General features: G+C 43.3%; 1 protein-coding gene across 2 annotated transcripts in view; it reads left to right on the top strand.

Annotated features, from left to right (window-relative positions):
- pik3cb (phosphatidylinositol-4,5-bisphosphate 3-kinase, catalytic subunit beta) overlaps nt 1–27,798 on the top strand; it is a 111,016-nt gene that overhangs the window by 31,047 nt on the left and 52,171 nt on the right. For both annotated transcript variants that reach the window (XM_080731003.1, XM_080731004.1), the window contains exons 3-4: nt 20,790–20,985; nt 26,791–27,019. In XM_080731003.1, the coding sequence (XP_080587129.1) occupies nt 20,827–20,985; nt 26,791–27,019 (388 nt within the window). In that variant the 5' untranslated portion in view covers nt 20,790–20,826. The remainder of the gene's footprint in view (nt 1–20,789; nt 20,986–26,790; nt 27,020–27,798) is intronic.

Genomic DNA, 27,798 nt, shown 5'->3' on the forward strand with positions numbered 1-27,798 from the left:
TGTAACATTGTTATTTGAGTGATAACAGCACGCACCTTATCTCTGCATTGTGCTGTTAGGTACATAACATCCACAACATTGGCGTTTATCTTTGCCAAAGACAATAATTGTCTTGAGGGGATGGGGGTGGGGGTTTGAGGGTTGATGAGTTCAGGCAGATTGCAAGAAGAGTGCATTAAATACACACACGCATCCTGCAACACAGAACACACACACACACACACACACACACACACACACACACACACACACACACACACACACACACACACACACACACACACACACACACACACACACACACACACACACACACAGAGAGATAGAGGAAAGGGAGAAAGGAGAAGTCTGCAGCATGAGCATTGAAGTCAACAACAGTGACTTGGTGAAAATATCTGTGCTCATTTAATGAACACACTTCATATTTCCCCTTTATCACAGTTTCTATGTTTGCTCGTCAAGTTAAGCTTCCTCTGTCTTCTTGAGAAAAGGAATAATAATAATGGTTTGTCTGAAAGAGACCACAAATGACGTCCAATTTCCAGATCACAGCCCATATGGGGATGATCTTGAAGTTGATATCATTACCAGGATGTCATATAAACTATAGGATTATTGTTATTGTTTGTAATGTTAGTTAAACATTGAGCATGTAAGGTTATATTCTGGGACATATCTGACTTAATCCAGGACGTCCGTTTTCGTGGGCAGGATTTATGTTGGTTGAAATCAGGTCTAGGCCAGATCTCACTAGTCATGGTTTGACTTGATCTGGCCCCAATGGAGACGTCACTGATTGGTCCAGGACAGGTCCTGACCGTGCTTGCTGGGAATATGAATTGACCAGAGGATTACCAGAGGATGAATTGACCAATTGATCACAGGCATACCTACATACCTGCGAAAGAGGTGGAGCCTAAACGGAATAGATCTGTGCATGCATGTACATGCACATGCATTTGTGTATGCATGTAGGATTTTCCGATGCCCACCTTTGATGCATAATTCGGTTCCTGATCTAGGGAGACATCTTCAAACCTCTGGTTTCAAAGGAGGAGGGGGAGGTTTACTGTTCCTGCAAAGCTTCCCACCAATCACAAACCTCTATTTCTGTCTGACATGCTTCTCCAAATCAATGAATGAAAGAGGAAGATGCGTCAACGACGTAGGTTTTCCCCTTCCATAGGTCTAATAAATGCTAACTCAACACTAGTGGTGTGTGAGTGCGTAGTGCGTACGCCGGTGCGTTTCCTCTCGTCACTTCCTGCTTCACGGAATCTGATAGGTGAGGCCAACTTTGCATATATGTGGTTTTCCTAAAGGCTGCCTGTGAGTCTGTGTGACCACATGCTGTGTAGTGTGTGTGTGTGTAGGACTTTGAATAATGATCTGTGATGGTGATAAAGGAGCTTACATGGCCTTCAGTATTTCATTTTGTTGGACAGCACAGCAAAGGTCATAATATACGTACTGCAAATATCAACCAAGATGGTTTCATGTGATACTGGGGATAGTAGTCATTTAGTTCATGTTGTCCTATCTGTTAAGAACGATAACCTTTTCATCCAGCGTGCAAACCAAGCATGTTGTTTACATGTGCTTGTGTTTCACGTGTGTGAATCCGTAAAGGTGTGTGAATGCACTGCCTTAGAGTAGTTCTGAACCAAACACTGACCAATCCAGTCTATTATGTGAGCATTTTGTTTACTGCCGTATCTGGGCTGTTTGTGATCCGTGGCCTGAGAACCCATCGCCCTCCACTGTTTTTGTTTGCGCTCAGTGCGTGCGTTGGTCTTTGTGGACGAGCTGCAAGTGGTTGTGTGTGTGTATGAGAGAGAGAGAGAGAGTGAGAGAGAGAGATGAGGTAAAGGGGATGGCACTAGGTTATGGGGGGCAAAGGCAACACAAGGGTAGTGTTTGTGAAGGGCACGGGACTGTCCACACACACACACACACACACACACACACACACACACACACACACACACACACACACACACACACACACACACACACACACACACAAGCGGGCGCTTGCCAAAAACAGAGGCCTATTGTAAAAGCCCAGCCCAGTTCAACCCACCCACTACAGCCCCGCTTTGTATCTCTGCCCTCCCCATGTCTCTCCACTTTATCTCACTTTCTTTCTGCTGTCTCTGTCTGTCTGTCTCTCTCTCTCTCTCCCATTGCTCCATGCTGGTTCTCTTGTTTGCCATCCCAGTGTGACTTTAAAACATTTGTTCTTGCAGCCCTTTTAGTTTCCAGTTAATTCCTGTTCTCGTGTTTGTTATTGTACTGTCAATCTGTTCACGTTTCCCTGCCCTACAGAGTCTGTTTTCACCTCCTTCCATCCCTCCCTCCAGCTCTCTGTCCATCCTCTGATGGTAGTGTGAGAAAGTCTGACAGCTTCAGTCTGTGAATGGCCATGTCTTGTGCTGCGTGCACGCGTGCGTGCTTGCCACACACAGTTGTCATGTGACTGCGGAGTGAGTCAGACTTTACGGAACATCACATTCGCACCTCTGACTTACGTTCCTGGCTGCCCATCTCACACACTCTCGTGGACACTCTCCTCTCATTGTTTCCTATTATGTTCTTCTTCAAAGCATCTCTCTCTCTATCCCCAAGTAAATAAGTAAGACCCAAGAGTCAAAACACAAGATCTTTTGTTGTTTTGCTCAGGAATAAAAATGCATTTTGCATCTGAAAACTGTATTTGCTTAGTATTTCTTCCCTGTATAGTCTACAGTGCACACTAGGGACAAGCAATACTTTTTAGCTGTCGAGCGTAGCTAGACTGCTCAAACACAGCATTGTGAAATCAGTCCTGCAGTCACGTGATCAGTAAGCGCTTGGAAATTCACACTTAACTCCTCAGGCTGGTGGAGCTAGGCTGACACTCGCGACCCTTTTTTTATATTCTGAAGACCGGTCTTCAGAATATAAAAGAAGTAACAAGGGTCACGGTTGTAATGTTGGGTTTACATGAAAAGTGTAAATCAAGGAATATAGCGTGAGTGTATTTTTTTTTCTGCTGCTTTTTGTTTTTCTGTCAGTTCGTTTTATTTATTTATAAGTAAATGGAAAACAAGTCAGTTGAATGTGAAACATTGACAGACAATTTTCGGGCGATTGGAATGGAGCGATTCTTTGTTATGCTGCTAAAGAAAAAGATAAGCGAGACAGCTTAATATTGAAATATTCAATTCTAGTTTGGTTTCTATACCTGTTCCATTGAAGAGAACCCTTTGAACTGAACCCAGACAGCTCTTCCTCCCTTTGTTTTCAGTAAGAAGTCTCTATCCCCATCCCAACTCCCTCTTTTTCCTCTCTTATGTCCCTGTGGTGTTTAGCCGTGATGTTTTTAATCTTCTGACTTCAGCTACTCTTGACTTCAAGTCAAGAGTAGCTTCAATCACTATGCACAAGCTAAATGCCAAAGAATGGATCATCGTTTGTCTCTCTCACTCTCATACACACATCATTGATTTTGTGACACAACTCTGTTATTACACACACATGCACGAGCGCACACACACTCAAGCACACTCGTGCGCGCGCACACACACACACACACACACACACACACACACACACACACACACACACACACACACACACACACACACACACACACACACACACACACACACACACACACACACACGTTCCTCATTTCAGCAGGAGGTGTTCTGGGCAGGAATGCTTGGTATGTTGTTTGTATAGTAATGTATTCAGTTCCCATCACCATGCGCCATTGCTGCCGTACGTGTTTATCCATTCACAATGTCTCTCTCCAAAGCCAGCCTCTGGCCTGTCTCTATTCTTTATTCCCCATGGTGACAGTCAGAGGTGTAGAGAACAGGTCTGGATTGTCGTCTTGTCAATGGCTGACCCTGCTAGAAGGACAGGCACTGTGTGTTAAACGTGCACACAGCCAATGATGACACTCACTATTACAACTCAATAACATTATTGTGACCTTCAACACAACATGCAGCGGAACACTTCAAATGACAAGAACCTGTATTTACGAGCATCCACATGCATACAATCTATTTGGCCATTATTGCATGCGGGTGGGATTAATATTTCGGTCAGTGCATTAAAATATGTTGTGCCATACTGTATACAGTATAAATGAGATATCCTGACATTTAGAGCCCTCCACTGGGATTGGCGTCATGCGGGACCCTGCGCAAATTTTGTCGTAGCGGGCAGTTTTAAAATACCTTTAAGCAGGAATGCCGCAACAATTCAGATGTGGTTGTGCGGTCGGTCATGTGTGGTTGTGCTTTACTTTATCTTGATTTATCTTATGGCTGCATGCAGAGGAGAACATAATTTCGAAAAGTTCTGGGGCAGGTGTGTAATGCATCTATTTAATACCTACTGTCAAGCCGAGCACACTGCGTCACTGTCCATGGTGCTGTAGTGGCCATCTCTCTGTCTGTGTTTGGGTCTGTCTCTGTCTATCTCTCGCTCTCTCTCATTCTGAGTTTCTGTTTGTGGGATTATGCAGGACTAAACAGCCCTTTCAGTTTTATGCAGGCTGGAGCGGTCAAATTAACTGTGGAAACCACTGTGGGCACCGGTGGGAATGGTCAGAAATCCAGCAGGAGTGGGATAGGTTTTGTGGGACAAAACAGGCCTTCGCATGACTCTCTGACATTCTCTTCTCTTATCCCTAAATCCAAAAGCATAAAAGCGATGGTTCGGTAGAACCTTGTAGTTACCTGGACATGAACTAAATCTGTTGCTTCGGTGCTTTGAGATCGAGGAACTGCAAGTAGTTATTATATTCACTCAAATCATATGGTAAAAAAAAATCTCACAATCACTGAATATTGGCAAAGTGGACCTTTCCAAATTCCAATACATAAGTGCTGGTACTTATTTTTTCTTTTCTATCGCCTGGTCACTCATGAAATTATTCATTATGTGGGAGTGGATGGACCAAATGCTTTCAAGGTGTGGTCATTGTTAAAGCTTTGCACTCTGGTGTTTATGTGGGGCGTTTGTCTTCTTCCATCCATGCTAGTGGTGGGGCTCAAAGGATGGTGATGTGTTTTGTTCCAAACAAGATAACTCAAACTATTGGCTGGAGTGCTGTTGAATTTGCTGTGCACCTTGCTCTCCAGAGGATGAACATAGTACTGATTTTGTTGACCCCATTGCCTTCGCTCTGCCTTGGGCCTTCATTTCCACAAGCACACAAGAGATCTCAAAATCGAATTGGTGGATTGCCATGATGCTTGTTCAGTTCGCCAAACACTTTTGTCCCAAATGAGACTGCTCCCTAGTGTTGTTGTTGTAAAGAATGGCGTCAAATAGCTGGGTCATTTATGGCACTTCCAATTTTTTGGGAGTAATTTTTTCCTTTATAGTGTAGTGTATAGTAAGTGAATGAGACTGAAAATTACCCTTTTACCATTTTAAAAAATACACCCCGGCCAAATTTGTTTAATAACCCTCCTAGATGACAAATCTATTGAGAAACGGACCTTCGCTCTCGTGGTCACGGAAGTATCGGATTTGCCCCAACTAAAAGTGGATGGATAAAGAATGGCTCTATGGATAAATCATGTCGCAGTGAATTGATAGTGATATCAAACGACCTAATTTTAACTCTGTGATTTAGCGTGCCACAGCTTTGTGAAGCCAAAATACATCATGATGTCACATTGATGGTTTATATAGTTGTTCGCTCACACATTAAGATGATTGGGCTGCCTGCCTGAGACTCTTTGCCTCATATCTGGCTGCATAGACAAGTGGGTCTCAAAGTGGAGAACAGGGACATTGTGAAACATTTGAAATAATGTCCCTCACCCTGGCAGTAACTGGGTCTGCGGCCAAATACATCAATTTGGTTCACCTTGCCATGAAAATGTTTGAGAACCATTGGACTAGAGTCTAGACTCTAGACTAGAGCATTGACTACTGCTGAGAGAGGGAGGGAGCAATAGAGAGAGGATAGCTGAAGTAAGACAATCAAGCGAGTTGGAGAAAGAATGAGAGGGTGAAATCCAGGGCAGAGGTAGGTGGGGGGGGGAGGGGGGGTACAGGAGCCAGAGGAAGGGAGATGGAGTTTAAAGATTTATTGCTTGCCTGCCCGCTTCCCATCTCTTCTCACCTCATAATATCTTTGAACGACCCATGTCTGATATTCCATGAAATGGACAAAGAAGACAGAGTGAAGCTGCTTGCTCTGCCAGCAGACATGCTGTGTGTGTGTGTGTGTGTGTGTGTGTGTGTGTGTGTGTGTGTGTGTGTGTGTGTGTGTGTGTGTGTGTGTGTGTGTGTGTGTGTGTGTGTGTGTGTGTGTGTGTGTGTGTGTGTGTGTGTGTGTGTGTGTGTGTGTGTGTGTGCGCGCGCAATACCGCGTATGTATTATTTATATCTTTGTGAGGACGGTGAATTCTTTTTTCTGTTTCCCATGAAAAGGGTTGTTTTCATTTTTAAGGAAGATGTTTAGAGTAATGTCCTCACACTTTCATCAATCACAGGCTTTAGCAAAAGAGTAGCCCCAACATGAAACCGGATAACATAAAAATACATAAGCAATACATATCATTGTCAGCCACACAACAATGTACAACGATGTATTAATTTGGTGATGCCTTAAAGAAACAAGCCCTCAATCATATTGAAAATAATTTGTTGCTTTATTACATGTGAATATAGGCCTACTCATGACCCAAACAGCTGTTTTAAAATGTTGATTAGTTGCACTGACTACATAAAAAAGACCTTACAGTTAGTAAAAGGTTGTAATTGTAGATTGTTGTAAAACAAGTTAGGATTAAGCATCTAAAGGGTTAGGATTTGGGCATTTTGGGGTAAGTAAGGGGTAGGTTTTAGAATTAGCTTTTGCATTGGGGATAGTATTAGTTCGGTTAGGTTGGGCCAGCACTGCAGCTTAGTGAAGTTAGTCCTTCTGCTCTTCACTCACAACAATAGAATATTCTTTGTTAGCTAGCCAGTAAACTGTAAGAACTGTGTTCTTTTCTACCCTTTAGTTTGGACAGACTAAATCCATCTTTTGATGGAAGACAATGCTCCCATCCATAACCTTCAGCAACTAAAATAGCAACTGAGCATGTGACTCAGCCCACGACAGTCTTGTTTTTATGAATGACTGCAGGCGGGACTGTGCTCTGGGCGTTATTTGTCACTCACTTCCTGTTGGGTGTCATCACTTCCTGTATAGCCCACACATAGAGCAGGGTGGGCGTGGGTGATGTTTACTGTACAAACAGACTTATCGCTCAGTAGTAGGATGTGGTTTGCTCTCTCACACAGTACACAACACAAGCGCAAACATCAAAGCAGTACTTGGCAGGAGATGTGAAATACGAAAGAACAATCCGAGACAGTTGGTTTCGTGATTCACCCGGCTATCTTTAAATTGTCGTCACGGGCTAATTTTATTTGAACTGCAGAGCAGACACATTCTGTCAGAATATTGCCACCAGTCTGTTGATTCCTCTGACGTTTTGGGAATTATGATCACGCAGGCATGATTCTAAAATTACCAGAACTGCCCCCAATGTGTCTACTACACAGTAGACATACAGTACTACTGTATACCCTAAAATGTTCAGCCATTCCTCCTTTCACGCTGTGTGTGTGATTAGATGAATGGTTTGGGAGAAATCAAGGTCAGGGCGGGACAACGTGATGCTCAACAAGAAAACTCCTGTTGGTTTGTTGAGACATCACAACACCAGCTTTCCCTTCTGTGTGTGTGTGTGTGTGTGTGTGTGTGTGTGTGTGTGTGTGTGTGTGTGTGTGTGTGTGTGTGTGTGTGTGTGTGTGTGTGTGTGTGTGTGTGTGTGTGTGTGTGTGTGTGTGTGTGTGTGTCTCTCTCTCTCTCTCTCTCTCTCTCTCTCTCTCTCTCTCTCTCTCTCTCTCTCTCTCTCTCTCTCTCTCTCTCTCTGTGCAGAGCTGTCCTGATGAGAGACTGGATTCTTTTCTCAGAGCAGTTTATTTATTGTTAGCCTGCTGGAATGTAGTAAAGAATGTAAGAATTCTGTCGGAATGAGGTAAATAACTTTTGAATTTGAACAAAAAGTACATTTTATTTAAAAAAAGGAAGAAGCATGTAACCAACCTAGTGCTGCTTTAATGACTGCACTACATACCAGCAGCCTACTTCCATCCCCTCTCTACCACCCATATACATTTCATTTCCTGCAGTTTTGTGAAAAAGAATCAAAGTTGCACACTCGCATATTCCAATAAGTTTAGAAATAACAACGTTTAAAGCCTTGGCTTTTTGTCAGGTCAAACGTAAAGCCCAGGGTTGTCATTAGAATGTATTGGAAAGGAACATGTGAGTGTGTGTGTTCTATGCTTTTTCTTCATGATCCTGTCATAACCCGGCACGGCAACACCCCAACAAGTGATGTGCAAATTCTATCATCATTTCATATACAGGAGTGTTTCCTCTCTAACCCTTTCACTGACCGCCATGCAATATCCCCCATGTTGAATCAAATGACAGATTTTTAAAAACGGCTAAACAGACCTTGTTTGTTTAGCCGATCTACGAGCTCACATCACAACGCATGTTCAGTATTCGCGAATTCATTGTAAAAATTAAACAATCATTTAATATAGAGCTTGACCGTCAAACTCCCCCCGATGGTTAGGTGGCACTGGCCCCACAATGAGTCAGGCCGACCTGGTAGACCCAATGTGTCATTTAACCAGACCACAAATGCTGAATCTGTGTTTACTCTCTTCAACCACCTCTACCATCCACCATCACTGCACTGTCTGGCCTCTTAAGCCCCTTTTCCACTGACATGGCCCAACACCACACCACTCCACACTGCCCACTTGTGTCAGGGTTTCCACTACAAGGACTTGGGTAGAGTGGTGTGAAAGTGGTACTAAACGTGGTACTAAAAGGTATCCAATCCAGAGTAGGTCTGAGCTAGGCCAAACAGGGGCAAACACTTCATAATGACTGCTCACTCTGCTCATTGACCTTTCGTTTAGACCACCAGGTGAGATGCTGGACATTAGAAAATAAATCTAATCCTGAATTGTGTTATTACTCCCCCAATGTTGCTATAATGTGTCAATGACGGGAAACGATTCAGATGTGTAATTCAAGTGGTCAGTGTACAGAACACGTGACCTTTGCATACCTGTCATCCCACAAACGACTGAGTTGACTTTACAATATTATTAAACCCCAGTATTATTTTAAACCCCAGACAAGTACTACCTTGTCAGTAGGAGTTGTGTCAGAGACTTGTGCACTGCTAAAAGCATCTGTGTCAGCTGCACCAGTCATCTCTTCAGCATCTTTAAAGATGAAGAATTACGACAAGGGTCACAAATCTGAATTACGATTTCACTCATGCGCTGCCTTCACATACAGCATTAGCTCACTGATCTATACTGATAGACATAACATTGTGACGTGTTGTGAGCTTGTAGATCAGAAGAGATTTGTTGTACATTGAAAAATAAAACACCAAGTTTCAAGGCTCCACGTTGTTAAGATCTTCACATTGTGTGGCATTTACAAAACACACTAATTTCTTATTCCGTCACGTCATAGCAGGGGAATGTTGTTAGTTGTTGTTTCCATCTCACGGACCATACACAATAAAATCCTCAGTGTTGTAGACAGAGTGTACACATATATATGATCTCTCTGAGTTAAATGAACACTCAGGAGTCAGGACTTGACAATGCATTTGGTGAACTTAAATCGATGCCATAGTTCCATCTGTCTAACCTTAACTCCTTTAAAACCTGGATGAACTGAGTGTCTTCTCTCTGAGTGCCATCTAATGACGTGATCAGCATATTAGGTTTTTAGTTGTCTAATTCGTCGTCGTCATGAGCTTTGTTTAGCTCTAGAGTAGACGATGATGTGTTGTGGTCCACTTCCACTAGTTCAGTGGTTAGGACCTCGAGAGTTCCACTAGCTTTAACTGTGTACAATGTTGGGGAGCGATTTTACTCAGAATGTACAAATGTATGTAACCGTATCGTACAGTCTCAGAATCACAATTGCATACATTTAACAATGAAGATTTTACTGTGTAGATAGATAGATAGATAGATAGATAGATACCTTTATTATCCCAAGGGGGAAATTCAGTTGTCCAGTTGTAGCACAGCAGTATACAGTTATTTACAAAGTTACAGAGAAGTAAGAAAAAATATAGATGAAGAGGAAAAAACAAGAGCAGTACAGTACCAATAAAGAGAAGGTGCATCAATAGAGGGGGCGAATAATATATACCGGTAAGTATATATACATAAAGTGTCTTACAAAAAGAGACCATAGCAGTCAATGCTAGTTAGTGCAACAAGTATCTCACTGTCATTGTTAAACAAAGCAAAATACTCAGAAACTACCAACACAACCTAATAGTGCAATGTCAAAAATCAGTGCGAAAAAAAAAACAGCTCAGAGAAGAAGAAACTAGGAAGTGTGTCACCGCAAGACGCACATGATAGAAACAGACTAAATTCTTTCATTTTATGTGTGTGTCTCTACACAGAAAGAAGTGAAAGTAGCAAATACAATTCTTCTGACTTTCCACACACGCACACATAATTGGCACACTTATGTCCACTGGGCACCCGCCCACTCACTTTGCTGGGGAGGAGGGGCTGACTCAGGGTGTCCCTGTATGAAGATGCACGTGTGACAGTGTTTATGTCCGTGCACGTGTATGTAAACACATTGGTAGAATATATGGAGTGCAGCCGGCATCGGAGGAATTAAGTCAGGTTGTTAACATTTTCATTGTGGGGTTTATAAGAGAACACATGTCTCAGAGCCAGCAGGATCCTTAATGAATAGACTGCACACACAGTATGTATATGTACATAACACACACACACACACACAAAGACACACATTTGCTCCCTTTATGAATGTGGTTGCTATCTATCTCAGCCACACACACACACACACACACACACACACACACACACACACACACACACACACACACACACACACACACACACTCCATTGAGAGCCTGACAGACCCCTTACTGTCAAACAGAGAGAGCTTTTTAGACAGCAAGTGGTGAGCAGCGGCAGTGTTTAAATAAGCACAATGCATCTGGGGCATAGAAGCCTTTCCAACATGTCACTGTCACTTGCAGAGATGGACCGTAGCTATGGCAACCAACAGGCCCTTCTCTTTGTTCTTTTTTTGTTATTATATTTTTTTTACCCACCACCACCTCACAATCTATAACGATATTCTTTCAAAAATATAAGTGGAGAACAACATAGATTTTGTCATCTTTATTTATTTTACTTCTCTGTTGGAGAAAGGGTTACAGATGGAGTTGTGCGTTGGATTTTACGTACAGTATGTATGGGTGGAGTTTTGAGTTCGCTGTATGGATTAGGGCTGGCAGTGCGCAACAATATTATCGTTGATATGAGACTCTAGTCTCATATCACAATCGTCTGGGACTTTGCATATTGTAATATTGTGATATGAGTTTAGTCTTCTCATCGTTGTAATTACTTTAAAATAGGGAAAATGATGATTATAGAATACATTTGAAAAGGTAAAAGAAAATTCATACTTACTCGTCACAATACAATGTTATTATCACAATATCGAGGTATTTAGTCAAAACCTTTGATATTTGATTTTGTCCACAATGTTTATTTTTTCCCCTGTTCCCTCCTGCACTTTTCACATTGACAGACATTTCCTCATAGGATCACACCAGCGTGTCTGTCACAGAGGGCGCACTTGACAGACGTGTTGGTGTGACTATTCCCTCTGGCTGACTAAAATCATCACTGTCAATTTACTGTAGATCCAAAGAGTCGATTTTACTGAGTGCAAATGTTTGATAGGATGTAATAAAAAGAGTACTATATGGACAGATGGGGGTTTATTTCCTGATCCTGGAGTCTTTCCAGGGAAGGAGTGGATGAGGGCGTTTTTATTATGTGTTCACAACAGAAGCTGAAAAAGAAAATCTAATCATGATGTGGATCTCTGGATCCACACATGGGAACGGCCTGGCTCCAGAGGACTTAATGTGGCCAGCCTTTGGCGTTAGTAGTCTATTATGACGTATGACTCCAAATTTGGGCAATGTCTCAGCCCGATCCAATTAAAAGTAAAGTTAAATATTTCTGACGGTATAAGAAAATCTAGCCCATATTGTATATGGCCATATCTGACATAGTACTGATGTGTGTATACGTCAAATATGGACATGCCCGACAGTCAGCACCAATCAGTGTTGTGAAGCAACGTTGCCTGTTTTGTATGATCAGATGAGCTCAGTCAGGGAGAGATGGAAAGGTAGGTGGAGGGAAGAAGGGAGTGCGAGAGAAATGACCAAGTCAATCCTGGGTATGGAGTATCTCAACCTGAACCTGCTGAACAAGCAAAATAACCCCAGCAACGGGCAATCTGATAACACGTTTTCTGCTTTGTATATACAGTACACTCATCGGTTACTTTATAATAGTAGTACGCCTGTCCGAGCTGATAGAAAGGCAACAGTAACTCAAATAACCACTTGTTACAACCGAGTTAGAGCATCTCTAAAAGCACAACAGGTCAAACCTTGAGGCAGATGGGCTATAGCAGCAGAGCACCACAACAGGTGCCACTTCTGTCAGCTGAGAGCAGGAAACCCCCATATTTATATATATTATTGGAAAATAGAAGATTGGAAAAGCTTTTGCTTTGTCTGAGTCTTGATTTCTGATGCGACATTCAATGGTACAGTATTTGCAATATGTTCAGAATTTGCCATCTACAACATCAAAGAATCGGTCCACCCTGCCCTTTAGGCCATATTCAAAGTAACTTAAATCACCCCATTCTGATGCATTGAGGAGCTGCCATGTAACTGGCTGAGTAGAAATTGCATAATGTGCATAATTTGGACAGGAAAGGAGTTCCTATATACAGTACATATCGTTGCTGTTGGGCAGAAACCTTATCTCCACATTTAACATTTTATTCAATTAATGCCATAGTTGATCATACTACAGCGTCACAGAAAATTATCAAAAGTTTCACGCCGTTTTCAAGCTTGTAGATTCGCCTCGTTTGCTGTTTGAATCCTGAAAAGTTAACAGTTTTGGACAACAGTTTTTCCTCTCGACAGAGACAATATGTTCTCTCAGGGACAGGTCCATATGTCATCTGGGCATAATGTTGTTGCATCGTGTTCATAAATCATGGCGCAGTTGTAGTCATGATAGCTCTTTGTACACATTGTACAGGTATGCACATATTTCCAGTTAGAGTTGGCTCGTTCTTGCCTTCATAGGTGAGTGTATTCCCCTTCTCTGCTCCCGCTCTCCACCTGCTCAAGTTCATACTCATCTCTCTTGTTGGCAAGGTGGGCAGGGAACCTCTGGATTAAAAGCTGGAAAACATTCCTGCATTTCTAAAAGTAAAAGTCCTTTGTTGCGTGCATGTGGTGATCTAGGGACATGCCTATTGTATATCCATCCACTGACTGATGTGGTTGGACTGGCCCCCCTCAGGCTAGGGTGTCTACAGCTCTCATGTCAAAATGCTTTCGCCCTATCTGTCTATCTGCATATTCTCTCTTCTCTCTCCATCCTTTATCTATCACCTGACTGTCGCTCCCTCCGTTTTCGGTGTTCCTGTGAAACCTGACCTAGCAGAAGACTCCTGGCTGTTCGCCACCGTGTACCCCATAACCCTGCTCACGTGTACGTGTGTGTGTGTGTGTGTGCGTGTGTGTGTGTGTGTGTGTGTGTGTGTGTCCGTCCGTCTTTGATGCTGCAGGACCAGACCAGTGGTGGAAGTACTGAGATGTTCTACCTGGTAAAAGTAGCAATATACCACCAGGTAGAAATACTCAAATAAATATCCTGCAGCATTCAAAATGTTACTTGAGTAACAAGGTACAAACAAGGTACAAAACTAAATTAAATCAAATGGCCCATTAAAGAAATCTCTCAAGCAGTGTAGCACCAAGCTATTTCACACCTTTTTTTCTTGATCATAATAGGTGATAATGAATTTACAGATGTGCTATTTCAAAACTTCACACATCCTGGCAAGAAGGTAGATTTTCAGGGGATTTTCAGAAAACTTAGATTGTAGATCAGCTATTGCTAGTTTCTGCAAAAATAAGCTCTGTTCTCCATACAAATTAGAAAAGCAAAACTGGGAAAGAAACTGTTGAAAGAAATGCATTTGCGGTACATTTTCAGGAAAAGAGCAGTAAATATTGAAGAGTTGAAACAGCACATCTGTAGGTGTGAATTAATTTTGTGTGCATGCATGCATTTTTGTCCCCCCCCCCCCCCCCCCCCACACACACACACACACACACACACACACACACACACACACACACACACACACACACACACACGTTGGTATGTATGCTTTTGAGGACAGCAACATTTTAGAATGGCTAATTTTCATTAAATATTCTATTTACAACCCCAACACCTATCTGCATCTTTCCTAATTGTAACCTTACCTTAGCTCTTAAAATCTTTGTTAACCAGGAAAACAAAATATTTCAAGTGGGGGTCCTGCATTATTGTAGCTTGAGGCAAAATATTTCACTATTCAATTCAATTCAATTCACTGGAGGGCCTATTCTCCATTGTTGGACATTCTGTAGACCTCAGAAGTATAGTAATACCTGTGCGTGAGTGTGCACTCGCAGACATGAATGACCTATTCATCGGTCCTTGATCATGGCGTGCTGTCGGTGCGTCAGACAGAATCTCTGTGTGTCATGTTTCTATTCATGTGTGTAACTGTAGCCCTCGGTGACGTCACGGTACCAAACATACAACATGGCTTCTTATGCTGCGTAAGCTCTGGGTGTGTCTGTCTATGCCTGTGTGTGTGTGTTTGTGTGTGTGTGTGTGTGCCAGCAAAAGTCTTTGTGTACATACATGGTTGACAGACACGCATGCTGTTTGTAGGAGAGGCTGTTGTTTGTGCATTGAACTTGTGCTGTCCCTTAAGACAGTGGTTCTCAACCTTATCAGGCCGCGACCCCCAAAATAATCATATCTTACCTGGTGACCGGCCCCCACCCGGACGAGCACTAAGAGTTGAGGCATTACATTTTGTATAACACACGGTTCTATGTGAAAATAGCATATCTACATGCTCACAGCGCCGTAGATCGGCTATTTTCACAATTTCTACCTCTCATATTTGACAATTTGTCCAATGTTTAATTTGTCATTTTAGAGGTATTAAAAAGTCCTTAAATTGTCACTTTCGAAATGTGCAGATACCCTCTATACACTTAAACTGTATGTTAGTTTGTTTACTGTTGAGTGAGAAAACAATGTTGCACATTAAGTTCATCATCTGGGGACCCCCCAAATAATTTGGGGACCCCCCCTGGGGGTCCCGACCCACAGGTTGAGAACCACTGCCTTAAGACACAGGTTTTCAAAACCAGGGCTGCCATGGGGCGCCAGGAGGGCCAATGGGAAAGGAGAAGATAAAGCACTTACAGCACTACTTACCCAAGCCGTACTACTTAGTACTTATTCACTGAATTGGCAGTGCTTGGGATCAAACCCATTTTCAAAAATGTTCGAAGATTGCAGGTTTACCAGCTCACAATGCATCGCAACGCATTTTGAAAGGCTTTTCTTTCACGACAGGGGACCGCAAGTAGTCATACACCGTTTGTACAGCACAGCACTCAGACAGAACACCATTACCATTTGCATTACGGGTCCATTTGGTTGCATTTGTGCACTCTCTTGAGTTAAAGTAACACTGTGTGTTTTACTGTGGAACAGATAATGTTAAGTGGCCAAGATAGTGGCTCCAAGCGGGCCGGTCAGCCGCAGCCACATGGCAGAGCACTGGCCCATCTGCAGCTCTCACAGCCACTTAACACCGATGGGGGAAGAGCCATTAGAGGCAATGGAGAATGTCATTTTTAATGGGCAGATTGAGCCAAAATGGAGATGGAGCTGTGATAGAGTTAATGCATACTGGGGCCACGTGAGCACCAGGCAATCGAGTAAGAGAAAGAGACAAGAGCTGGCCAGCTGTGGCGAGGTTGGCCTCCACTCGCATGGAAACCAGCTTGTTGTGGGCTATTTTACCAAACCTGCCCAAACATTCAGTGCTCAGCGGTGAGTGTGTGTGTGTGTGTGTGGGCACCTCGGACATCTGGGCACCTCGACGTAAAATTGGCCAAAATGTAAAAAATATGTATATATATTTAAATAAAGTGCATGATCTTGTGTGTGTGTGTGTGTGTGTGTGTGTGTGTGTGTGTGTGTGTGTGTGTGTGTGTGTGTGTGTGTGTGTGTGTGTGTGTGTGTGTGTGTGTGTGTGTGTGTGTGTGTGTGTGTGTGTGTGTGTGTGTGTGTGTGTGTGTGAGAGAGTGTTTTGTGCATCCGTTTATTTTTGTGTATTCTTGCCTGCTTTTTCACACCACCTATGTCTTGGGCCAACCTCTGGCTGGCACATAAAATAATTTCCAGCAGCTATTATGATGAAGTCAGATGACACACAGAAGGGAACTGCACAATCTGATAATTACCTTGGCAACAGTCAGCTGTGTGTGTGTGCGTATGTGACTGTGTGTGTGTGTGTGTTTGTGTGTGTGTGTGTGTGTGTGTGTGTGTGTGTGTGTGTGACGTTTTTATAGGATGTGACGTTTTTATAGGATATAGACTTTGGTGTGTCTGTGTCTGTACTTGTATTACTACAGGCTATTTGTTTATAGTAGAATGTGAGAAATTGACATTCTGAGGACAATTCAGATGGTTAAGATAAAGATAAATGGTTGTTTTATGGTTAAAAAGAAAGATTTCTAGAGTTCGGTTTACATTTGCGAAAGGATTCAGTTTGGGATTAGGATTAGGCATTTAGGGGTTACATTTAGGAGTTATAGGATTAGAGTTATGCCTGGCGTTGTACACCACATATAGGGTTAAAAATTGTAAAAATTGTCTTTTAGGAAATTGGCATCCTAAATATTGATGTCCTCACAAGTATAGTTAGGGCTGTATAGTTAGGGCTGTGTGTGTGTGTGTGTGTGTGTGTGTGTGTGTGTGTGTGTGTGTGTGTGTGTGTGTGTGTGTGTGTGTGTGTGTGTGTGTGTGTGTGTGTGTGTGTGTGTGTGTGTGTGTGTGTGTGTGTGTGTGTGTGTGTGTGTGTGTGTGTGTGTGTGTGTGTGTGTGTGTGTGTGTGTGTGTGTGTGTGCGCGCGGTGCTGTAGCAGCAGCTTTAGGTTGTCAGATGAGGAGAGGGCAGACTGACCTTTTGTTCTGCTGTTTGCTTAGTGGGCATTCCTCTGAGCACTGCGCCCAAGTAAGGTTACAGCTCTCCCCCCTCCTCCTGTGCCCTGCAGGAACACGGTGGTACTGCAACATCCACACCTGGCACCTGTCCTGTGCTGTTTGACATGGCCCTGTGTAGAAAGCATTGGGCAGACAAAGGCATTGACACTAAGGCTTGCCCACCTGCCCTCGGCAGGTAAATAAAACTTTAGGGCAGGTGAAGCTTGCTTTCAGGTTGCCCGACCGCCCAGGCAAGTGCTCATTTGAGAAGGGACGCAACTGTCTATAAACACAACACCAGATATCTGTCTAAACACCTGAACGCTATGTCTTCTGGTCTGTGGAATGTAAAATAAGAGCACTGTTTACCTATAATGAGCTGTTTTCACTGTTGCTACACTTAAAAAATATAAAATAACAAGTGTGAACCCCTAGATATTGAGGGATGAGTTTCATCACACAGCCCCAGAAAGTAAAGAAATAAGTGTTGAGACGGTAATTACAATTTTACCTATAATTTTATAATGGACGATTTACTTTTCGGGCAAGTGGGCATGACCTTTGGGTAAGTAGAACATGACCTGTACTTGCCCGATATGCAAGTGCCTGAGAGACCTTAGTGTCAACCCCTGCAGACATAAAAAAAAAAAAAAAAAAACCTATCCGATATCATGCTAAACTATTTATATGGTGTCCTTTATTTATTTGACGTGACCATTTTGAAGAGATTCCAAGTTAGAAACATCTTATTTAAGATAAACTAGCACCTTTAGATTCATATACTGTAATAATATAACACTCATAACGCAAATTCTTCCTAACGACCCCCCTCCCCCCCTCCAGATTAGGCAAGACAAGTTTATTTGTGTAGCACACTTACACAGCAAGGCGATTCAGAGTGCTTTACATAAAGCATTAAGCGACATTAACATTATGTGTTTTTGCAACCCAAGTCAAGAGACCTAAAACGTACTTAGCAAATGAGGCACCAAATAAAACTCAATTCAAAGTTAAAAAAAGAAAAAGAAAACTGAGGCTACAGCATGTTCAGCCAGCAACATGTCATTATGTATGTATTGTGGCTACAGTAGAACATCGGTTGAAGAGCGACCATAACAAGAAGCCTGCTTGCCTTGAGATTAGCTGAGGTGACTTTTTTGTCAAGGTGGTGCATGAGTCAAACCTCTGCTTTTGCCTTATTACTAGGTGTTAGGCTGTTATTTTGTGGGCTTACCTTGCTTAACCTGGACTCTCACTGCGACCCTGTCATTAAGTTGTAACTGATTGTTAACTCGACCCAGACACGCTACGGTGTCAACCTGCTTTGACAGCCACCACAGCCTCCTGTGTCATTCACCAGTCGAGCCATGTTGGAACAAATGAGTTACTCATATCTTTCATTGTTTATTATTATGTATTTAATTATTTGTATTTACTTAGGTTGTCGTTGACACAGCATTATGTCTAACATTGAATCAAAACTATTTTCTACATTAAGACGTGAGGCCAATTCTACAAGTGTCTTCTAAATCCTTCTGAGGTTTTTGAAAAATGTATGTTTCTATGATCAGTGGTTCTCAAACTTCTTCATGTCAAGGACTCCCAGAATGTTATGTACTAGTCCTTTGCCCGGGGGTGTGCCATGAGGGATTGAATGTATAGGAGTCTCAGAAGTAATGTTGGAGAACCCAGTGATGTCAGTCAGTGATGTCAGTTGGGCTTTGTTGATGTCAGTTGGGCATTGTTACCTTGGTGGCGACACTGTTTAGTATCAGTGATGTCAGTATGCAGACAGACGGCAGACGGCGGACAGACATTCGGTAAATGAATATTTCGATTTGGCCGCGGACCCCCATCTCTAAATATGTTGTTCCAGGAACCCCCCTAGAAGCAAAAGTTTGCTTTAAAATGCACACATTTAGATGATTGCCGCACTATGAGCTTGTATAGCTGCTATTTTTGAATAACTAAAGTATAAAATACTGGTTAAAGTGGTTAAAATCTAGAGTGACATCTAAACCTGGCACCTCTCTCTTCTCTCCCAGGTCCTTATGGTTGAGGTGGTGTCTAAATGGAAGGTCTAAACCTGGCATCTCTCTCTTCTCTCTCTCTCCTCTCCCAGGTCCTTATGGTTGAGGTGGCGTCTAAATGGAAGGTCTAAACCTGGCATCTCTCTCTTCTCTCTCTCTTCTCTCCCAGGTCCTTATGGTTGAGGTGGCGTCTAAATGGAAGGTCTAAACCTGGCATCTCTCTCTTCTCTCCCAGGTCCTTATGGTTGAGGTGGTGTCTAAATGGAAGGTCTAAACCTGGCATCTCTCTCTTCTCTCTCTCTTCTCTCCCAGGTCCTTATGGTTGAGGTGGTGTCTAAATGGAAGGTCTAAACCTGGCACCTCTCTCTCCTCTCTCTCTTCTCTCCCAGGTCCTTATGGTTGAGGTGGTGTCTAAATGGAAGGTCTAAACCTGGCATCTCTCTCTTCTCTCTCTCTTCTCTCCCAGGTCCTTATGGTTGAGGTGGTGTCTAAATGGAAGGTCTAAACCTGGCATCTCTCTCTTCTCTCTCTCTTCTCTCCCAGGTCCTTATGGTTGAGGTGGTGTCTAAATGGAAGGTCTAAACCTGGCATCTCTCTCTTCTCTCTCTCTTCTCTCCCAGGTCCTTATGGTTGAGGTGGTGTCTAAATGGAAGGTCTAAACCTGGCATCTCTCTCTTCTCTCTCTCTTCTCTCCCAGGTCCTTATGGTTGAGGTGGTGTCTAAATGGAAGGTCTAAACCTGGCATCTCTCTCTTCTCTCTCTCTTCTCTCCCAGGTCCTTATGGTTGAGGTGGTGTCTAAATGGAAGGTCTAAACCTGGCATCTCTCTCTTCTCTCTCTCTTCTCTCCCAGGTCCTTATGGTTGAGGTGGTGTCTAAATGGAAGGTCTAAACCTGGCATCTCTCTCTTCTCTCTCTCTTCTCTCCCAGGTCCTTATGGTTGAGGTGGTGTCTAAATGGAAGGTCTAAACCTGGCATCTCTCTCTTCTCTCTCTCTTCTCTCCCAGGTCCTTATGGTTGAGGTGGTGTCTAAATGGAAGGTCTAAACCTGGCATCTCTCTCTTCTCTCTCTCTCCTCTCCCAGGTCCTTATGGTTGAGGTGGTGTCTAAATGGAAGGTCTAAACCTGGCATCTCTCTCTTCTCTCTCTCTTCTCTCCCAGGTCCTTATGGTTGAGGTGGTGTCTAAATGGAAGGTCTAAACCTGGCATCTCTCTCTTCTCTCTCTCTTCTCTCCCAGGTCCTTATGGTTGAGGTGGTGTCTAAATGGAAGGTCTAAACCTGGCATCTCTCTCTTCTCTCTCTCTCCTCTCCCAGGTCCTTATGGTTGAGGTGGTGTCTAAATGGAAGGTCTAAACCTGGCATCTCTCTCTTCTCTCTCTCTCCTCTCCCAGGTCCTTATGGTTGAGGTGGTGTCTAAATGGAAGGTCTAAACCTGGCATCTCTCTCTTCTCTCTCTCTTCTCTCCCAGGTCCTTATGGTTGAGGTGGCGTGCTGCGCCCACTGCCATGCCTCCTGCCATGACGGACCTCCTGGACATGTGGGCGGCCCACTCTCCGCTGACTGGCCACGCCCCTGCCCTGGTCACCATGGACTTCCTGCTGCCCACCGGCATCTACATCCAGATGGACGTCCCCCGCGAGGCCACCATCCTGCAGATCAAGCTGGTGAGCAGCCGTGGCGTTGAAATAACTTACAAGTACTGTACTTAAAGGAGGTAGTTCAGCCCCAAAATGACTTTTTCTGGATGGGGACCCAAATGCATTCGGCTCCCCATCCGGAATCAATGGGGGTATATTTACTAAAATCCCTTTTTTTTTGTTATAAGAACAAACAGTGACAAATACAACAAAAATATTATTTAACTCAGTGTCTATGGCAGGGGTAATCAATAGGGAAAAAAAAATCATTTTGGGGGTGAACTACTCTTTAAGTTCAATTTTGAGGTGGTTGTACTTTACTTGAGCATTTCCAATTTTCAATACCTTTACTTCTACCCCACTACATCTCAGAGACAAATATTATACTTTTACTCCACTACATTTATTTAAAAAACTTTAGTTACTAGTTACTGTAGATACTAGATTTAGATTATTACAAAACTAAATTAACCACTTCAGTTCTGCCCTAGTAAATTTCGGCCATTCTTTTTTCTTTTTTTTAAGATATGTTTTGGGGCTTTTATGCCTTTATTGATAGGACAGTAGACTGAAAGGAAATAGGGAGAGACGGAGTGCAGCAAAGTTGGTCGGGATCGGGAATCGAACCAGCGACACGCTGCGAGGCTACACCGAGCCTATGTGGTATGCACCTGGACCGGTAGTCCAGCGGGCGCCCCTACATTTCGGCCACTGGAAAATGGCAGATCTACAAGCCCCCAATGCGTCGCGATGCGACACATTGTGAGCTTGTTTTCAAAATATTTACTGTATCCACGAGTTTTCCAACGCCCCATAGTGCATTGCGCAGACGCTGTACCGAGCTTCCGGCGCCGCAGCCGAGTGTGATTTACAAGCTCACAATGGGCTGCATCTGCGACGCGACGTGAGCTTGTATGTCTGCTGTTAAACCGGAAGTGTGGTGAGGTCCAAATAATCTCCAGTAACAGGAAACAGGTGGATATGAAAACCTGAAATGGGAAATTCTGCATAATGACTACTTTTGGTAACCTGACTTTCGCCAGATGGTGGCAGCATTGCTTATGCATTGCTTTACCATCTAGGCTCGCTCCAGCACAGTTGATAACACTCGTAAAGTCCCGGGCCGGACCAATCAGCGGCAGCTATGGGCGGGCTCTGAGCGGCTCTGAGCCAATAGAGTCTGATTGCAGACCACGTGGAAACCCAGGAGGCGGATTCTGGGTGCAACGTCATGCAGACAGGCCAATATGAGTGGTTGGAGTTGGCACGGCCATATCCAATCACCTGCTTTAGAATTTGAAAAAATGGCCCGCCCCTTACATCGGTTGTGCTGGACCGAGCCCAGATGGTAGGCATACGCAATGCTGCAAACCATCTGGCGAAAGTCAGGTTATACTTTTGGAACTTTCAAGTACATTTTTGATGCCAATTCTTTTGTACTTTTACTCAAGTACATTTTGAATTCCCTACATCTACTTGTAACAGAGTACTTCTACATTGCAGTAATATTGATGCTTTTACTTAAGTAAGAAAATTAAGTACTTTTTCCACGACTGCTGGTGAGAGACAAACACACTGGGAGGGTTGGGAGGCGGGGCAGCAACACTCACATTCTCACACTGAAGATAGCGCTGGGATGGTGTTTTCTGCTGGTGTTTCAGTCCGAGCGTATCAAAGGGTGCGTTCGGAAATGCGCACTGGGTGTGTGCTCAGTGTAGTGAGTGCCTAAACCTAACCCTAATCCTAACCTCAGTAAAACTATGCCTAACCCTAACCCTAACCTTAACCTCAGTAAAACTATGCCTAACCCTAACCCTAACCTTAACCTCAGTAAAACTATGCCTAAACCTAACCATAGCCCCTAACCCTAACCACACCCGGTGCGCATTTACGAACGCACCCTTTGATACACTCTGACTGAATCACCAGCAGAAAACACTCTCCCAGATAGCGCTGCATACTGTGAGTGAAGTTAGCGCTACACACTGTGACTGTGAACACACTAATTAATGGGCCAAACGCCAATTCCTTACTCAGCGACACCTATGGAGTTGTACAGAAAGAATACTTAGTATTTGAACCGTTTTTTTAACTGTGTACTTGAGGTAGGGAATGGGATGCAGACCTATAGCCTAAGGTTGCACTTCAATCCTCAGCACCACACATGTATTTAATTAACTAATAATGAATAATGGAAAACATTTAATAATGTTTTTACTTCATAGTTAACCACATTCAACTTAGCATACCTAGTTTGAATGGCAAAAAATTACAAGCTCAAAACAACATTGTGGTTGTCGTACGTCGAACTACTTTATGTAAGGACTCCTTTAGTGGTTAATAGCCATTCAGAGATGGTTAATTACCCATTAATAGATGTCCCTTATTTTTAAAGTGTTAACCATTCATGTGCGACACTCTAATGGAATTCTTAAAGGTCACATTGTATTCTTAGCTCAACTGATTGCACTTCCAAAGTATAATTTGCACATTGGCCGAGATGAACTGCTTCTTGTTTGCTGGGCTGTCATTCACATGCCCCCAGGGCTTTGTCCCAGTAGGAAACAGAACAAGCTATAGGCTAAACCACCCGTATCACCGAGTCAGCTGGTCGGCTAGACGTTGCCTAATGCTTGTTTTGACAGAGCTGGCTGTTGCTCCTGGCTGGTTTGTTTTTGTTTGCGAGTGGCGAGTCGCTCACAGCATGCAAATGGCTCCTGACATCATGCCAGACTGCGGTTAATGGGCTGAGAGATGGATGTCAAAGGTCATATAAATGATGTGGCTTTTTGAAGTCACCCTCAAATGAATGCTGTGGTGCAGTTGATTTGTCAGTTTTAATGTGAACACCTGTACGCAAATGAGCCTTAAGTGACGCGTTATTTTTAACTAGTAGTAACATCCTCTCATAATTATCTTACCCTCAGACTTTAATGAACTCAACATTTTGAGTGTAAGAGAGGAATACAATTCATGGAAATATTAGTATTAATTTTTTCTTGCCCCTATGAGCTCATACCAATGAAGAATGTTTTTTCTTTTATGTTTCTTTCCTGGCATTTTGGAATCTCGATACTAATCATTCCCCCTTCCCCCCTTGCAATGCCCACGTGCACATGTGTGCAGGACAGGTGGGCATGCACATGTGAGATCTAGTTAAACCCATCCCCTGGGGCCAGCAAGGAGAGACGCTAGGGAAAGCTCTGAAAATGATAAATCATCCAAGTGTGACATTACATAAAGGAGAGAGATATGGAGGGAGGGATAAACCCCCCTGCCACTGTCATATAGAGGGATAGAGCAAAAACAAAAAAATGGAATGAAGAGATAGAAAGCCAGGAGGCGTCTTTAAATTAAGCCTTGTCAGATTGATCGCTGTCTGACAAAGGTGTGAAGGATGTTTCAGAAGCTTATCCAGTGAAAAAGAAGACAGACATGCACATGCCAAACCCAAAATTGGGCAGGTGCTGAGCGACGATCAGTGTATAAAAAAAAAAAAATGATCAAATAAAAATCAAAATGTTAAAATGCTTATTGCACCAGGAAAATATGTGACGTTTCGAGCAACACGCTCTTCATCAGACCAGTCTGTGAGTGTGCGAGCGTTTTGTAATTATTTTTATAATTCTTCCATTTTTCAGAAGCTTATGCAAGCACCCCTTTCCTGGCATTTAATCCTGGCACTTAATGATTGGTCACACACCTAGACGAATGAGCTGACGAATGAATACTTCTTCTGTTATGAGAGAACATTTACGGTGTTTACAGGAATTGGGACGCTACAAAACATCTTCCCTCAGAGAACATTTAATGTGTTTTACAGGAGGAGGATTGTTGTTGCACGAGATCCTCCAGTTCTTGAGAAAATGTGCTCATTACTTTCTTGGAGACCTGCCATCACTTGAGCCTACAGTAGATATGCTCAAATGTTCTTTCAATGTGCTTCCAAGAAACCGATCATAACTGCACGGGCGATGCTAATGACCAACTCCATGGAAGAGAACATGTAAATGACTGTTCGCCAGAATGTTACATCATTTGGATATTACGAGGCCATTGTTCGGTCAAATAGTTGAGTCCTCTGTCCTCTGTGTTTGTGGTGGCCTGTTTATCCATGTGGAGATGATCGCAAGTTCATGATAAAATCATGGGTGTTCCTGAAGAGGCAAATATTTGTTTTGAGGGCAAACATATGCACTGTTCCTTCATGAGCCTTGTAAAGGAGAGACTTTGGATGAGGGCTATTAGGTGAACAGAACAAGACAAAACTAAAGTTTGCAATATTGCTGATTTATTTTCGTCTTGCAAGGAATTTTCAAAAATAATGTTCAAAAATGTAAAGTTGAAAAAATATAATTTACAAAAATGAAATGAGGGAATGCCTAAAGCAAGCATTTAGTATGAGTGCTACCGAACAGCATTGTGCCCCCCCCCCCCATACTTCCCTATCTATTGCCAGAGACAAGAATTACTGATATACAATTCAATTTCAAGGAGCTTTATAGTGTGGGACCTCCTCTCCTTTAAACCAACTGTCCTTGACCAAGGAACACTACAACTTAACCTTTAAATTCAAGTGACAAATCAAGAAAACATTTAACAATCACATATTATCATCTATAAAGGCAAAGTATTAAAGTTTTTGTAGCGAAACAATTTATTTTCTCCCATAAAATATATCACTGAAAAATATACACACCCGTGGCAAGTGGTATGACCCAATTTATACCAATCATTATGTGATAGCTGAGTGGTTAGTGTCCATACCTAGGACTCCGGAGGTCCCAGAGGTCGCAGGTACGATTCCCCGCTCCAGCTATCACTGCTCCCCTCCCCCTGCGCGCCTTGTGCGTAGCACTGGGGGTCAGCTGGGTTAAGATGAAAACTGAATTTCCCTTGTGGGATGACGTAGGTAAATTCTTTCTTCTTTATATTCTTTTGGGCTCCTCCGACTCCTACCAGGAAGAGGCTCTTTGTTTGGCAATGATGCTGACTTTAAACTGTTGACTTTAAACTGTTGAGAATAAAATGTGTTTTACCAACCAACTATCTGTTATTTGTAGTCTGAATTAAACTGTAATGAAAATGTACAATGCCAAGGGGTCAGGATGTGAAACAAACTATCTGAACACAGGTAGCATTCAAGGTAGAATTCAAAATGTTTGTAGCTGTACATGTGGCTGTAATGAAGGGAATGTCATGAGAAATAATAACATGTAAAGTTAAAGTGGGAAAGTCGGTCTTTGTCTTTACCACAAGCCTTATTTGAGTTTATGACACACGCACGCACGCACACAGACACACACACACACACACACACACACACACACACACACACACACACACACACACACAGAGACACGGTGACAGTACTTCAGGGACATGGGTACATGAATCATGCCAGGGTGTGCTGGTGGATAGTGATTCACATCCTGATTGGTTCATCCATGGTCTGTGTCATTGTGTTTGTTTCCAGCCATGCTGCCTTATATATGCCATAATTGTGTGTTGTCTTTATTCTTAGTTCAGAAGTGTGGTTGCACTCATCCAATTGGTTTGCTGGTGCGTTATTTACACACACTTTAAAATAACACACAGAGAGTGGTACCACTTTCTTCCATGTTTCACTTCCCTCCCGATCCCTAACTGCTCTGCCCTGTATTAATGGCACCAAATGTTCCTAATAGGTAAGATCAGTAGCTATGCTATCATAAGCCTGTCTTGTTTTCAGGCCACTTTCCTTTTGGTTTTACAGAGACATGTGAAATCTACTTTTAACACCAAAACCAGTAAAAGGAACTAACCGCTCTGCCCCACCACCTCCTCTCCCAGCTCCTATGGAAGCAGGCCCAGATGTTCCCGCTGTTCCCCGCACTGGGGGAGATGGAGAGCCACATGTTCGAGTGTGTCAACCAGGCCGCCGTGCACGAGGAACTGGAGGACGAGACGCGGCGGCTGTGTGACGTGCGGCCCTTCCTGCCCGTTTTCAAGCTGGTGACGCGCAACTGCGGCCGCGCAGAGCGCCTCCTCGACTCCAAGATCGGCGTGCTCATTGGGAAGGGTGAGGCTGTGGTTTTCTAAACATGTATATTGCTCATGCTTGGTATTCTTAATCACTTTGAACCTGGCTGTTATGTCAGGGATCCCTGGGTATGTCATCATAGGTGAAAGCTTTTCCAAAGTAGGCTCTACTGTATACAAGCTCACGTTTTGAGTTTGTAGGTTGGCTATTTTTTTGCTATTCGTCATACAATGAAGTACATGGGGCTTAAGTGATTAGCTGGGTGATGTAAACTCGCTGACCCCCAAGCAAAACAATTATGACTCAACTTCCACTGTGGCATTCACTGAAACTCACTTTCCCTCTTACTGGCTTCCTCGCCGTCCTCATTAAACATTGCCGATAAAGAGACCACGTAGGGTACACGCACACACAGAGCCGTGACAGTGAAAAGTGCATAAGACACGCGCACAGAGCCGTGACAGTTGGATGACAGGCTGATTCGCAGCTGCCTCCCATCATCAGCTCGGCTATCTGATAGAGAAGCGTAAGGTTTGACTGGACAGGCCCTTGCTGTCCGTTCCATTGCCTGTCACTTGGTGTTATCTCTGTGAGTGATTAGGTTCCTGGAGGTGAGTGGGATGAGGTGAGCCAGACTGGCGCTGTAAGGTAGACCCCACGTATGATCAAATGCAGTCAGCATTGAGGCCCACACTCAAGCGTGTGTATACACACGTAAACATAAACATGCGCAAATGTATGCATGGAATAATACACTGCTGGATCATTCGCAGATCAATTCAGAGAATCTTGAAACCGTGTGTGTGTGTGTGTGTGTG

This window comes from Nannobrachium achirus, assembly GCF_963921795.1.
Source record: "Nannobrachium achirus genome assembly, chromosome: 8".
NCBI lineage: Eukaryota > Metazoa > Chordata > Actinopteri > Myctophiformes > Myctophidae > Nannobrachium > Nannobrachium achirus.